This window comes from Labrus mixtus, chromosome 16 (genome assembly GCF_963584025.1).
Source record: "Labrus mixtus chromosome 16, fLabMix1.1, whole genome shotgun sequence".
NCBI lineage: Eukaryota > Metazoa > Chordata > Actinopteri > Labriformes > Labridae > Labrus > Labrus mixtus.
Window position 1 is genome coordinate 8,168,021 of NC_083627.1, and position 15,887 is coordinate 8,183,907.

The window sequence follows — 15,887 nt, forward strand, 5'->3', positions numbered from 1 at the left end:
GATGACTGACAGTGTCCATTTGATTTACTGACCCACCTGCCGCTGATCAAATTTATGATCTGCTTTCATTGAGTGCAGTGGCCCACTCTCATGAATAATAAGCAGCTCGTCTAACAGAGCAGGGAATCTGTGGCTTGAATATCATGCAAGGTTAAACTGGTCAAACCACACACATCATTTCAACTTTTTCAGAATATCTTTCAGTACTTGGATCCTTTCTAACAGTTATTACTCACTTACATATGTAGATAAACACAACAGATTGCTCAGGACGCCTGATGATCAATCATAGTACCTTTCGATGTCCTTTATTTTTGCTTACTTTCTACTAGAGCCCGACCGATTGATCGTCCAGCCGATAATATTGGCTGATATAGCATAACAAGGGACTATCGGTATCGGCTATTATATCGCAGATATTTGCAGATGTTAATCGATTTATTTACCAGTCGAATAGAATTTATTTTGAGTGTCATTGTATTACGCTGGTGGTTCTCTTTCACCAGCAGAGGGCGCTATATGGATTACAACAAGCATTATCACTCTGCAGAGTGTCAAGCGGTAAATGCAAGTACGTGGACAGATACTTTCCAGTTGAGTGAACATCTTGTCTTTGTCATATATCTTTTCCACAAGTGTTTGATAACTGCATTTGAGGGATCACTGCAATAAATGTGTATAAATATATCTATATCGACAGATCCAAACAAAGATCCAAGACTGATATCGGCCGATATATATCGATATATTTTTTTTCTCCCCAATATCGGTATAGGCAAAACAAAATCGCATATGGGTCGGGCTCTACTTTCTACCCAAACAAATTGACACCAAGGCTGAATTCCTTGTGTATATGCACAAGTACACAAGTATGCACTAAACAATCCTTCATGCATTGCCAGTTTACTGTTCCCATATACACACTTTTAAACTTGTAAACATGTACAAAAGAAAAAAGGCCGTTTAGTTAAAATTTTAAAGAGAAGGCGGCCATGTTTTTCTGTTAATGAGTCCTCTTTTTGAAAATGGTTAATGTAAGATGTGATTATTAAAGCTTGAATAACCACTCTCCTGGCATCCTCAGTGGAGGCCTTTAGCCTCCTGACAAACAGCTACAAGGTTATATGTACAACTCTCTTCCTTCATAAAATCAAAAGAGATGAGTGTGCACTGATAAATTAGATTCAATGCTTTAATGATTTAAGACTCGCAACACCATGGCTCCCAAAGATATACTCATACGCATTAAAGAACACAACGTTTCAAGCCCGACCGGGTTCTCCATCAGGTGCTGTACAAAATAAACAGGTTCAAGTGTTATTTATCAAAACCATGAGTCCAACCGGTGGGCTTTTTTTTTTTTATAGCACCTGATGGAGAACCCGGTCAGGCTTGAAACGTTGTGTTCTTTACTGCATATAGAAATTAATAAGTGTCTTTGGGAGCCATAGTGGCATTATAATAATAATGGTGTTAATGGGATTGTTTGTCTTTTGCAGCCGGCCTCAAGTAGATATTTATAACATCAGTTTTTTGGCTTCACTTTTCAACTTGGGAGGTTGCCACTTGTGTGCAGCACAAAAGAAGAGATAAAAAAGACAAATAAAATGTGTTACTCATGCTGCAAACTCCCAAAAAAAAATGATCAGACCTGTCCAGATGAATATTTATCAGGGCTGAATTTTGTCCCCAGCGTGACCTCGCCCATGTGACTCCAAAAAATGCCTCAGAGTTGAGCTGGCATGACTTTTACAGGATTTGTTTACTCATGATACATGAGGCCAATGGTTGGAAGATTCTGGGTGCAGTGAAACATAGAAACCCCTTGTGGTTGAAATGGGCACAGGGAGATGGGATCTGGGCAAGTTGGCCTAAGAATAAAATCTCTGATTTTTTCTCACCCAACTCTGTTTACAATTTGAATGAATTTTTTTCTTCTTCTAAAAAATAGATTTGTATAGAAATTAGCCAAAATAGTTTTTAGGTGAGCATTTAAGCACTCTTTCTCTCTCTAAAAACGTAACCATACCAATACGATTAAAACCATGAGGGTCTGTGTCCATTAACAGCCATTTTTGTGCTGGCAGCATTCACAACCTCAGTTTCAGTGTTCTTCAACCTTGCGCTAATTGTTGCTAGGTTACGAAAGTTAACTTCCACTTCCCTTGATTGCAACCACGCTTGGTCTGTTTAAGAAAAAGTTCTGTATATGGTAAATATTTTCTTTTATGCAATGACCACTGTTATGAAGCTCGCCGCATGTATGGACGCCCCAGTCCTCATCACAGCGGCTGTGGGTTTGAATTCAACCTCGGCCCTTTGCTGCATGTCATCCCCAACTCTCTCCTGCCAACATAACCTTCAGCTGTCCTATCTAATGAAGGCAAACACCGGCAGAAAATATAATGAGTCAATGAGTATAATGAGTCATATCGGTTTCTCCTCCACCATTGTTGTTGGCAAAGCTGATATCAGATGTCCCGCCCCTTCTTGGTTTTCATTGGTTGTTGAGGAAGACGGGACATCGACGATCATAGTGGTGTAAAGTTGGAACTATTTTTTAACTTAGAGTGCAGTGACAAAAAAACAGCTGAGGTCATTTCTGTGCTCAGGATACTGAGCACTGAAAACCCTTAACTGCATAGATTTTGTTTTGAATATAGCCGCTGCTCGCACAAAAAGATCAATCTACGGACACAGGCCTTTAAAAAGTATTGTCAGGGACGTTCAAATCAATTGAGGAAGACACTGGGAACATCTGCTTATTTTCACCAATTGATTATTAAAGTTTTATTTCAGATATTTTGGCGACATGTTAAACATGTTAGTGTTGATCTTTTTTTATATGTAAAATCAAAACACTCACCATCACATCTCCACCTGCCCAATCCAGCTGCCTACTTCCAACAGAGTGAGGACCAGCTTTACTGAGCCCTTTGAAAAGAGGATGAGAGACGAGTAGCAGGGAGGGAGGGTGAGAGAGTGGGCGTGTGTGCATGTGTTTGTGTGTGCAACGGAGAGGGAGAGAGAGAGAGAGAGAGAGAGAGAGAATAGAGGGAGGGAGGGAGGCGCTGCATCAACCCGGCATACAGCAGCAGCAGCAGCAGCAGCAGCAGGCTGGGCTTAGGGATCTATTGTTCCCTGTTTTATTACTGCCAGACCTTGTTGTCTCTCATTAAGGTTCCAGGAGAGAAAGAGAAACGGAGAGGACGAGGAGAGCAAGCGGACACCTCAGCGCCCGTTCGCCTGGGATTACTTCTTCTTGGACGCACTGGTGTGGACAAAGCAGAAGCAGAAAACACACACTTTGAGTCCAGCACTCTACCTCGTGGCCAGGCTTGTTTTTTTTTTTCTCCTCTTCACTGCATTGGGAACTACTGTACTCCCCGTGTGGTGGCCATGGGGCTGGCCGGCAGAGCCATGGGGACGGTGGGGGTCTCGAGAGGGGCACCGCTCCTCTCTCTCTGCAGGATAGTGCTGCTCTTTCTCTCCATCTGGGAGCTGGATGCACAAACCGATGTGGAAACTAAACCTCTGTACATCTGGCAGACAGGTACGGTCCTACCCTCTCTACTCTTTCCTTTTTTTCGTGTTCTGATGCTGGAGATGCTGACGTCCCATCCTCGACTACTTTTGCAGCATTGATGCAATATTAATATGCAAATGATTGTGAACATAAGAGTGCAGGGGGAGCCAATGAACTTGCTTAAAGTGTTTTTCTTTGTGGCTTTTGATTGATTTAATCTCATAAAATTTCTTCAAACGAACCCTCGTATAAAGCAAAAGTTTCTCCCCTACACCGTCATCTTGCATGTGGCAGAGGTTGATGCATTGGAGCCATCTTGCTACTGTATAGTGTGGTAACATATTTACTGCAGTCCCTGAGGTGAAGGTCTCTTTGCCCCCGGACTCGGGTGAGAAGAGCGGCGCTGTGCTGTCTGTCTTTTGGCTGCGCTTTTTCCCCGTCCTGGGCTGAGGCAGCTGGGAATCCTCAGCTGCCCCGCGCTGCTACCGAGCTCATTTATCACAGTTTGACATGTGTGCAATTGATGAAATGGTGTGTGCACTGTAGCTGCATGTGGCTCCTTTATGAGTGGGGTGGGGGGGGGGCGGGAACACAAGCATGCTGCAGAGGTGCCGGGTAAAGCCCACTTTAGTATTTTGGTGCTGATGCAGGTGTTTGATTTGTGTAAAAGCACCTCAGTGGTTGGTGTTAATGAGTACAGTAGCTTTACAGTGAAAGCAGACTTGGTGTAGAATGAACGCCCCCCCCCCCCTCTGCTGCTGTTGTTTTGGGTGGTGCCTCACCGGTCGAGGCTCATTCACTGTGAGAGAGCAGCACATGGTCAGAAGGACACAATACTGATGAACGGTCCAGGAGGCAGAGTGAAGGAGTAGGAGAAGGGGGGATGGAGGAGAAGGAATGATGGGAAAAGGAGTAAGGGGGATTGAACACCCCCACCCCCCCTACCCATCGGGACAGGAGTGCCCTTTGGGTGCAGCTGGAGATCAATGTTCTCTTTCTCTACTGTCTAATCTCTCTGTGTTTCCCTGGATCAATGTACTGGTTTCTCTGGGATCCTGCAACCCCCTCACCACTGGGAGCTGATCAATGGGCATAGTCCTGGAAACGCAGCTCAGTCTGTACAGGATCAATGCTGGCTTTGGGTGGAGTCTAAAATGTAATCTATACTTGTTATTAATCCGTCTTCAGACTGTGCAGGATGTAAATTCCTGAATGCTTTTAGAGACAGACTGAAATTAATGTGTGACTCCACCCTGTGCTGCTTATTGAGTGCTGACAAATCAACAGAGAAACACTTCCTTTATTGGACACTCGATACTTTTCAATACCACGGTAAAAATCTCCATCATGTTAATGATCGATGAGATCAATAAGTATTGTACCTTTAAAAAAAAATCAGCAAATCTTCAGTCATATTTCTAACCAAAAGAAAGAGAGCACTGTCTTAATCGCACAATTTTTTTTTCGCAGTTTGCAGGAGTTTGTCTGCGATTATTGAACGTAAAAACCAGAAATCCCCAACCATAGGACTTGTGTATCTGTTGCCATGGTATCGAAACATGCATCAACATTGTCTGAATGTTACTAGTATAATATCAAAATGTTAAAATTCTAGTTTCCTGACAACCCTAGTGTCTGGTGAGTGTGTTGATAAACAGAGAGAAGATATTGTCCTCTGCAGGGACAGCTTCTTGTAAGTTTACTCCAGAGGGTTTGAATGTGTTAGTGCTGTTATGTGATTGAACTGAATATTTTTGTGGGTGGGGCCTAATAAGGGTACGTTATAGGGCTGATTGACTACGGCAAAAAAATCCTAATTTCGATTACGTTGATTGATTCTGAGATCAGGATTATTAAACACGATTACTCATTGATTTTACAACGTCTGCATCACATGCAATTATCCTACTTAAACACTCAACACTTTAACATTCTGATCCATGTTTTTTGAGGTAGTGGTGATGAAGCGAGGAGGTTCCTGGTTTGAATCCCCGTCTGACAGGAGCCTCTCTGTGTCTCCATGTTCTCCCTGTGTATTATTTGGTTCTCTCCGGGTACTCCGGCTTCCTCCCACAGTCTAAAGACATGCTCGTTAGGTTAATGTGTGTAGATGTGAATGTGAGTGTGGCTGGTAACCCCCGCCTCTCATCCAATGACACCTCGTATCGGCTCCAGCCCTCTGCGACCCCGAACGGGAAAAGTGGTATAGATAATGGATGGATGGACTGTGAGTTAATGCTCATCAGTTATGAGACATTGCATGTCCCCACCTACTGTGTGACACCTACACAGGTGAAGTGAAGGTTGCACTTTGAGCCTGCAGAGGCTAAAAGACGACTAATTCCTGGTATTTTTGGACAGACTGGTCACTCACCATCACTATATAACAAACTGTGACTCTCGCTGGATGTTGGAAAACGAAGCTTAAATAATTGTGACTTGATTTCAACACACTTGTACAACCTGGGTGGTTGCCAAAAAAGATATTAAAATGAAAATGTTGCGATATGCATCACATTTGTAGCAATAAAACTCAGCTTAGAAAATTCATGTTTCTGTATTTTTCTTGGCTGCAGATGATCAGACATGATGCCATGATTGATGCTGCTGTTATGATCAGCAGCTCATGAATCACATGGAAAGTTTCATTCAATTTTATTGACATGTCATCAGGTCATCAAACCTTTATAAAAACATTCTTAATATATCTAACAGTCATCAAAATGACAGAGTTTTTTTTTAGGGAATAGTAAAAGTCAGCACAACGTTTGCAAAGCAGAAAAACTAGCCTCCACTTTACGATGAAAGAAAGCCTGGCTGTAAACGGGCAGAAAGCAGACTCATGAACTTCCATAAGCTAAAAGTCTAATGTGTCATTCTCCCAGCGGAGCACCAGAGTTCACATGCTGCTGTCACTCAACCACTGCCACGTAATACGCCCACTCAGAGGACTCGGGCTTACATAAAATATGCCCAAAAGCGGCTTTTTCTGCTTTTGATCACACTGATTGCATCCTTACTAACAGTAAAACAGTACAAAATCTCTATTTTTTTTAACTTCAAAGCCAAATAAATAATTTAAGTTTATATCTAAAGTTGCAACTTCTCAGTTATTGTTAAGCAGTCGGCTTTTCTTTTCAAAGCAGAAAGATGCTTTACTTCCTTTTTTTTTGGCAAAATAACAGCAGAGTTCTAGAAATATTTAATTGCCGTTTCCTATTTTCCCCGTCCTGAGGGAGCAAAATTTAGCAGAGGAGGGAAACGCAGAGCTTGTTAGCTCTGCAAGTATTCAGTGCCAAAACCTACATTTATAATGAACGTAATGTTTCTGCTCAGAAAGCAGAACACTCTCTGTTGTTGTACCTTTTTAAAGGATGATTTTTAGTTTCCTTCTCCTCACTGGCGTTATTGTTTACTCGCTGCATTGTTCACACTCTGTGCAAAGGAATGGAAATCCTGTGGTATTATGTGCCGCACCTCCCACCGAGTTAAGGCAGGGGAGGAGATTAAGGGTAGAGAAACCAGAGCAGATTGGCCAGACAAAGTTAACCTAGATACAGTATAGACATGTTTATGTGTGTCTCCTCTTGGCTTAAGTGTGTCGGCACTTGGCTCCCTGATGCCAGTTTGGCTCGCTCTCTGCACCGTTGAATGCTTGATGATTTTTTCTGTTGCATTATGTTGGCGCGCTCTTGTCTTTGATGTGACAGTTCTGGTGCGAGCTTTGCTTCCTCTCAGAGCTGAGATGCTTCCCCACGTGCTCAAAACAACAATGCAGGATTTGTTTTGTTTTTTAACACGTTAGCACCTCTCGTCTGTAAGGGAGGGGCAGGAGGAATAAAAACTCTGTGACATCTTGGAAAGGGAGGTTTGTAAGGGGGAGTATTATTTATATCTTTGCAGGAGTTAAATCCATGCCTCTGGTGGGGATGGGCGGCTGTAATCAGCCACTGGAGTAATATAGGGGGGTGGGTTCTGAAGAGGCTCCCGTTCCCAGCAATAACGGCGAAAGTGGTGAGGGAATGAGTCTTATTTCACTGGATGCACTGCGGAAATATGAGTATTTAATCCATTTAATCATCCCCCGCGGATTACCACAAAGCTGATGTGTAACCAGGCCAAAGATGCAACATGAAACAAACAGATGAGTCATGTGTTTCACATTAGGCCCCTGCACTACCTGCATATGTACGGAAGTTTAACACAGTGTGCAATCTGGCGCCGTGCGTGATGTCTTTTGGCAAAAGACTTGCTGGTATTATGTCAGTGTTTGGAGCGGAGAAGCCACAGACAGAAGGTCGGGGATTAGATTCCTGGTCCTCTCTGAGAGCGCCTTGACTTGTACTCCGACTTGGCTTCCTTCTTAATCGTCGTACTCGAAAGAATCCTCTCAAAATATGTTTTTAATGAATCCAAGAAGAACTCTGTTTGAATTAGATTTACGGAACAAAATTCCCAGAATAAAAATCTTTGCTGTGATGCTCGCTGATGGATCTTAAGTTATTAGAGAAACATGCTGAGGGAATGTTTGCCTGGATTGCTCAGGATACACTGTTTCCTCCAGTGAGCGCCAGCGGAGCAGATTTTTTACATTAAATTAACAAATACTCTGTTTTTACTGTAAATATTCTTTAAAAAAAAAACACCCTTAAATACTGCTAAAATGTAGTTTGATTGGAAGTTTACTCTAATAAAATATACTGTATATTATTATTAACAGAAGCACAGGGGGAACAAGTCTCATGGTTTAATTTTTTTTATCTCCGTATCACTGAGAGGGACTTTGAGGTTTCAGAAAACATGCAAACTTTAAAAGAAAGAATAAAGTCAAATGTCTTCAAAGATTGATTTATACACTTTAAGGGTCTGTGGCTCAGTTTGTAGAGTTGTCGTCTCTCAACCGGAAGGTCGGGGATTTGACAAAGTGTGATGTCCCGCCATTTCCGGATTTTGATCGATCAGTGAGAAGGAAGTGACAAAGACAAATGTGGTGGTGTTCCAAAAGTTTAACTGTTTTCACTAAGAGCACTGAACACAGTGTTTTTGTGCTAAGGATCGCTGAGCGCTGACAATGCAGAATACACTGAACTGCATTGGTTTCGTATATAAAATAGTTGCTGCCAACGCAAACAAGGCAGTTATGGTGCGTTCCATTTCCCTCTGCTCAACGACTCAACAATGGCAGCAAGAAAAACCTCAGGCTGCACTAGCATCCATTACTAAAATGTGCCTGTAAAATAATAGAGTCAGTCCAACACTCTTGGAGGAATTAAGTAGCACGTCCGACTATTGGATGTACATTTTGACTTCCTGAAAGAGACCCGTCATGTTTCCAGACAAACCAGGTAGTCTGGGTGACTCTACTGTTGGATTGTCACGTTTTACATTTTACAGATCCGCCTCTTGCTTCAGCTTTGACCTGCTGCCCTCACAGTGACTGTTGGTGCACACAGATTTTTTGGTACAATCCTTACAAATTGTCTGATCATCCGACTGCCCGAGTTTTTCCATGGACTGATTCAAACCCTTTGAAGACCTCTGAACGTAAGACCCACAGTTGTAATAACATGGAATTATCCTTAAAAATCCCCCTTGAAAAGTTCAGGGACATAAATCTCTCAAAACAGCGTCGCGTTGTTACACACTGCATCCACAAAGCAGCATCCAGACGTTCAGATTTGAGCTCTGCACATGCACTCCAGAGTGTGGGTAGAGATTTAGAGTTGCACAAGAAAAGACACAGAAAGTAAATTAGAACCAGAACTTGTTTTTTTATACTTATGGCAGGGAAATGTAGACAAAGAAAGTAGCATTAGTTCCCCACCAGTGACCGATCCTCTCCACTTGCACACTTTTGGACAAAAAGCAATGGTCTTTAATGGTCTAAAAAACCTACTGGCTTACAGCGGGGTGCTTAACACTCCTTGGTACGGAGCGGGACAACAAAGGTCTCTGCAGGGACGGACAAGCCGGAGAGATGAGCGATGCTAATTAGTGGGGCTGTCCGCCTGTCCAGACCCAGTTAGCTTCAGGAAGACGCAATGAATGGAGGCCTTTTTTGATGTGTGTGTAAATCACACACACACACACACACACACACACACACAGAACACCACACAGTGTCTCTGTGTTGTCCTCATGCAGCTCTGTTCGGGCCGTCTGTCACAGATGCCTGTGTCCGTGTGGTGCACAATAGAAAGAGGGAGATTCACCTCGAGACACATGGCCCGTTCTTTGTTCCTACTGTGATGTCACTAAACAACCCCCCCCCCCCCTCCTCCTCCTTCCATTAAACACCAAACTCCTCCCTCTCTCAAGGTGAACTTTAACCTCAGAGCTGAGAGGGGTCTCGTGAGGGCATCAGCAGTGACAAGGAGGCGGGGGTGGTGGGTAAAGTGAAGCAGCTTCTTCAGATCAAGTGTCAAGTGCTCCATTCAGTTTTTTACACCAGAAGATTAAATCAGCGTCCGGAGGAGGTCGACTGATTTAAAGATACAGTGATAAAAAATATTGTCTATTATGAGAGTACAGTAGCAGACATTGGTCAATGCATATGGAGAAGGTCTCTTTTGCCCAGATTTGGATAGACCTACCCTTGCACCCACAGAGGTAGATCTATGATGTGATTAGCCTAGCTTAGCATCCAGACTGTAAACACAGACCTGCTAGTCTGCATCACAAAAGAAAAATCAGTCATTCCAGTAATCCTTCATTTAGAATATTTTTTATCTGCAGCTTTACTGAAGTGCACATACAGCTGGTCTCACCGTCCCCGAAGCCCAGCGGAAGAGCATCGGAGAAAAGCTGAACCTTAATCTGCTTCATTCAGTGATTTTACTGTTATTTTAATGTGTCTGTTTTGTTTTGGAGGACAGGAGACCTCTGTGGATAATTCTGCTCCAAGGGATGAACAGATAAGGGTCATTTAGGTCTTGTTGCTCCTGCTTTGCTCTTGAAATGAGCAGCTTAGAAATATCAAAATGAAGAGATTTAACTGGCAAAATGTGACTGACCTAAAGACATTGAGGGTCAGATCTCGGTAAATATATTGTAGCATCTGTTGGGAGAGTTTTTACTCCTACCTTCTGTTGTTGTGCAAATATGATTGTTGAATTCGTTGAGGGTCATAATGTGTAATTTACAAGACATGTAATGTAAATATGTAAATGTACCTATTACACTTTATATTATGCACTTTCAATAATATTCACTCTATTATCACACCAACATCAACTCACCATCATGCAGAATCAGTGGGAGCCCTGAGCTTGTTTCCCTGCAACTACACGGTCCCATCTGGGGGCGATGGGAGACAGTGACACTCGAAGTGTGTTTTTTATGTTCAGTCTACTCCGTGATCTTGTTTTGGTTGCTTGTTGCTGCAGAAAACCCCGCTTCACAAAGATATGATGTTGGAAAAGAAAGCAGAACTTTCAGTGCTTTTGTGGCGATGTCAGGATATTCTGCCTTGACTTTAATCCAGAATGAAAGGAGGTTTGAAGTTGTCTTAAACATACTTTTAAGGCCACCATCATTTGCAATCTCAACCTTTTCAAAGAAGCTCTTCAGTGACGTTCGTTTTTTTGGGTCATTTTTGCGAGGGTTAGCCTGCGGACTTACTGATTAATGGAAAAGACGCACGACCGAGTCGAGTGCGGGAGTGAGGCGTGGGCGGGCGGAAGTGGCAATTTTTCAAAATAAAACACCTGGAAGACTATGAAAGTAAAAATACATAACATTTTAGACAAGTTTATTCTTTCTTTGCGGCCAAGTACGAAATGATCCACGGCCTGGTGGTTGGGGCGGTTGACCTCTGATTTAACCGACTGTTATTCTGGTGCCGACTAGTGAGGGTTTACTAAATGTGCACATCCCTAGTTTTCAGTCTTTATGCTGAGATGAGATAGGATGAACATTTTTGCACAACAAAACTGATCGTTCATCTGATCAACTGATCGTACAGTGAAGGCAAACAAGCATGTTTCCTGTTTGCTAAAATGTTCGACTGTAATTCAGCATGTGCAGCGATGTGGGATGGAAACCCTTTTTTTCTTTTTGCTCTCTCTTTTTTGAGAGCCACTGATGTGGAGCACACTTTACAATGAAAACATATGGATGTTCACAAGTGATTAAAAGGTGTTTGTTGTTGTGAACAGACACTCGAGCGTCAGATTGGCCTGCGCAGACGGAGCTGGAGGAGTATTATCAAGGCGTAATGGAGGCGGATGAAATTATTTCTGTTTTTCCTGGGATTCATCAAGTGCCAAATTGCAGCCATTATTCAGTGCGGGTTTGAAGAAGCTGCATCCAGCTGTTCTATTCCGCCTGGCAAACCGCCCCAGGTGGAGGAGGGCTGTGTGTGTGTGTGTGTGTGTGTGTTTAAACCGTCATACACACAGGTGCATGCAGACTCACCCACTCCGCGGAGCTCAGTGCTGTGTCTTTGTCTCTTTTCTCGGCAGTCTGCTGTCTGTATTCGACCCTGTTATCCCCATTACATTAACACATTTTTATTTATTACTGTATCAACATGACGCCTATCTTCATCTGACATCATGCTCAGGGTGAGAAGCTCTAACTTAGATAAGATAGGAGGGAGAAATCCAGAGGGGTATTAAGCAATATGTCAAGGTATGAGAACCTCCTATATAAGTTTTAAACTCTCAGCGAGTCTAGATGTGATTGAATGGTTATGTTAGCTGTTAGCTAACCATTGGGGATGGGCTAATATTTACAAGGTGATGATATGTAGCTAAAATCAGCATAAGATAAGAAGGGGCATAATGCTAATCTAAACTGTAATCTGACACTAAAGCAAAGAAAAAATCTTCCCATTGTAGGCTATAATAGCACAATACTTTAGCAAGGCATGGTTAGCATTCAGCTAATTTGCTAGGTAGTGGCTGAATGCTAACATATGCCATTGTCCTTCAGTTGGTAACTGGTTATTTAATATATTATTTTGAAAGACTGCTGGCAGAGTTCCAGTTGTATCGTTTACACTTTTCAAAAGGTAATGTTAGCATTGAGCTAGATTCTAGCTAACAGTAACGTTATCCAGGAAATGACTGAATGCTAACATTGGCCATGGTAGGTAAGGAATTAAAAAAAAAAAAAAGTTGTATTTTAAAATTGGTTGTCTTTTTTTTTTTTTTTTACTGAAGCTTATATTCTTTTAAAAGGTTATGTTAGCATTTAGCTAAAAACATAGCTGGTGGCTGAATGCTAACATTAGCCTTTGTCTGATGGAAGCTAGCTGGTTATCAAATATTTAGTTTTTACCAAAGATTCAGCCCAATAGCCATTCAGATGAGTCTGTTCACTCTCTTTTCAGTCACTAAGGAGGTGTTTGAATGGTAATGACTTGTCAAGTCTCCTATAGTATGACTGGAACCTGAAAAGCAGACATGGACATTGTGCTTTTGAGCTTCCCACCCAGATTGCGATGGCTGTGTGAATATGCTCAATTTTCTCCTCCTCTTTTTTTTTTCTTACTTGACAAGTAAAATAAGAATGTATAATCAGGTATTTTAAAACCCTCAACACCCTCACAAAGGCTGAAAGACACCCCATGTCTCACCCACCTCTCTGCAATTTTATGCTCTTTCTTTTATTTCTGTCTCACTAACAGCATGCACACACACACACACACACACACACACAGCAACACACACAGCAACGCACACAGGGATGGGCTTTGTGCAGAGTGTGCCTCATTACTCCCAGTGAGAGGGCTGACAGTGGGGGAGGAGTGGTACTGTCAGTATCCCACCTACAGGCAGTGGACACGGGGAGGCTGAGTAATTACACAGGAGTGGGGTTTGTTCGATCCAGGTGCGACTCCACTGCATGGCTGCCACCTCGTCTGTTCACTGACAAAAGGGCCAGCGCTGACAACATGCGCACACACACTGATGTTTGAGTGATAAATGTGTTTACAGATGTATGTGGCAGACAACGGTCAATTATTTACAAGGGTGCATGTCTCGAGTGAGAGGTCACAAAATCCATGAGATGACAGTCAGATGGCCAAACAACAAATTTGTGGCGACATCACGGCCCCTCTCTTAAGTTTGACGCTGTTTTCAGGCCAAAAGTGAAGCAAATTTTCACTTTGAAAATGTTGCAAGTTTGACCCCTGGATAATTTTTGTCAATGAGGACTGTAAACTGTAAAGAACCAACCACTGTGTCTGTGTCTCGTAATGTCATCTGGAGTCACACACAGCTCTGCTAAAGTCTCGCGTTTTCCAGGAACGGTGTCATGATTGACTTCATTGCAAACTCCAGCTACTTGAGGGTTAGGGTGACTGATGCTAAGTTTAATGACCTCTTAGCCGGGATTAATACCAAGAATTTGAAGCTGGAAACCATCGGCTGTGGAGCGCCTGTCCACCTGTCAGTTGCAGTTTCACTGTTTCTAGCAAGTCGCATATCAACTGAAATGTGGCTCAATACAGCAAAATAACCAGATTTTGCTGTGATTAAATTGCTATAGATGGATTTAAAGGATGCTGAAATAACTGCATTTGATTGCAGATTTTTCGAGACTGAATTCGAGCTTTGTTAGGACTAATTGCAAAAGACACAAGCAAAGAACCCTAAATGGTTTATTGTTTGGATTTCTGATGCTTCGTCAGGACATCAAGATAAATTCATATTGCTGTTATGCTTCGCTTTTAGTCCAATCACTGTAAGGCAGTCCTGGAAGCAGGGTGGTTCTTAAGGTTGGCCTTTACAAATTTCAAAGCTTTGCATCTGAAAACTTTAAGTCTGGACCCAAGTGGTGTTCTAGTTAAAAGACACTGTCTGCTGTCTCTTTGGATATATCTAAAAGCTGGATTATAACAAATTAAAACTCAGTACTTCAGTCATTTTAGTGGTAAAATTGTTTCTCACTAACAAACAGACCTCATGATGAAACAGTCATAAGAACATTGGCAGGTATGGGGAGTAATGTTCACTAAGAGGGATCCCTGTTCTTTGCCAGGGAGCTGTTTGTGTGTGGCCGTAGCAGAACAATACCACATTACAACAAACTAACCACATTACAGTGATAAGCTTGGTCTTCCTGCTCTGAGATAAACCCTTGTTTCCCTGCAGCCTAACCCTTGCTCCCTGTGTGGCTTGAGTAGCCCTGCTTGGTAACGTGCTGGAGGATTGGCCTAAGCAGCATAAAGAGCTTTTCACCAACCTGCTTCTTCCTCTCCATGTCAACATCTATTAACGCTCACCTCAAGCTAAAGCTAACCTGACATACGATCTAAAAACGCTGCCGATGCTCTGTACGTTGATGTCTTCGGTTCTTGGAGAGTTAACAGATTAAAATAGATATCCACAGAAGCAGATGCATTGAGTGCTTTAGGTCACATGTAATGCATCTAAGAATCCATAATACATTCATGTTCACAGGTGTCAATTCATCCATGTTAATTTTGTGTTTAAATAAAGATGGGCTCAGAGTGCAGGGCCCGCATTCACAAGGATGCTCAGAAAACTCTCAGAGAGCTCCAAACTTAGCTTTAAAAAATCCTATCAAGGAGTCCTAGAAGTGATTTAGAAACATCTTGGCGAAACCTCGAGCGAGGAAGGGGCAGAGCTTTTATCTTAATCAGGAGGTGTGGTCCAACCTGTTGCTAGGTATGGACACATTTTTTTCAAAAGCTGTGAATGACAAACAAAATGACAAAAAGTGCTCTCTAAATGATCATGGAAGGACTGTGGGCCCAATCAATGATTGATTGATTCTAGTGAGAGCAGCTGAATTTTAGGTAGCACTTTCAGTCCAAGACAAATTTCCTCAAGGGGACAATAAAGTGTATCGTATTGAAGAAAGTCTGGACTGAAACGTCTGCATAAATACATTTTGTCTGCTCAGCCCAACGATGGTTCAATAATAATATTCTTCATTCAGTAGGAGAACATTTCACATTTTCTCTTCTGCTTGAGAAACTCTGAAGCACGTTAAAAAATCCTCATCACTACTCCTAAAGGTTGTTTCCCTTGAGGAGTTCTCTTATATCTTTACCAGGATCCATTTGTAACTTTGAGGTCAAAACCTTAGAAAATTCTTAGATAATGACATTATTCTAAAAATTGTGGTGGAGCAACTCGTAGTACTTAAGAAGAAGCTTTGTGAATACGGCCCCAGGTGATTTAAAACTTGGGGTGAATTTTGGGTAGTATCTCATATGGGGAGAAACTATCTTAAATTTTAAATATGCACCAACAAGATTTCAAATTGGCTCCTTTGTAGCAGAGCGAGCAACATACCAACTGGTGTAAACTTGTTTGGTCCTAGACTTAACGCCGGGAAGCATCGAGTCTAATCTGTAAATTACTGACGTAATCATCCAGATCTT

General features: G+C 42.3%; 1 protein-coding gene across 1 annotated transcript in view; it reads left to right on the plus strand.

Moving 5' to 3' along the window:
• The first annotated feature begins 3,109 nt into the window (after positions 1-3,109).
• Positions 3,110-15,887, plus strand: part of thsd7aa (thrombospondin, type I, domain containing 7Aa) — a 143,533-nt gene continuing 130,755 nt past the window's right edge. The window contains exon 1 of the mRNA XM_061059810.1: positions 3,110-3,553. Coding sequence (XP_060915793.1) covers positions 3,400-3,553 — 154 coding nt within the window. The 5' untranslated portion in view covers positions 3,110-3,399. The remainder of the gene's footprint in view (positions 3,554-15,887) is intronic.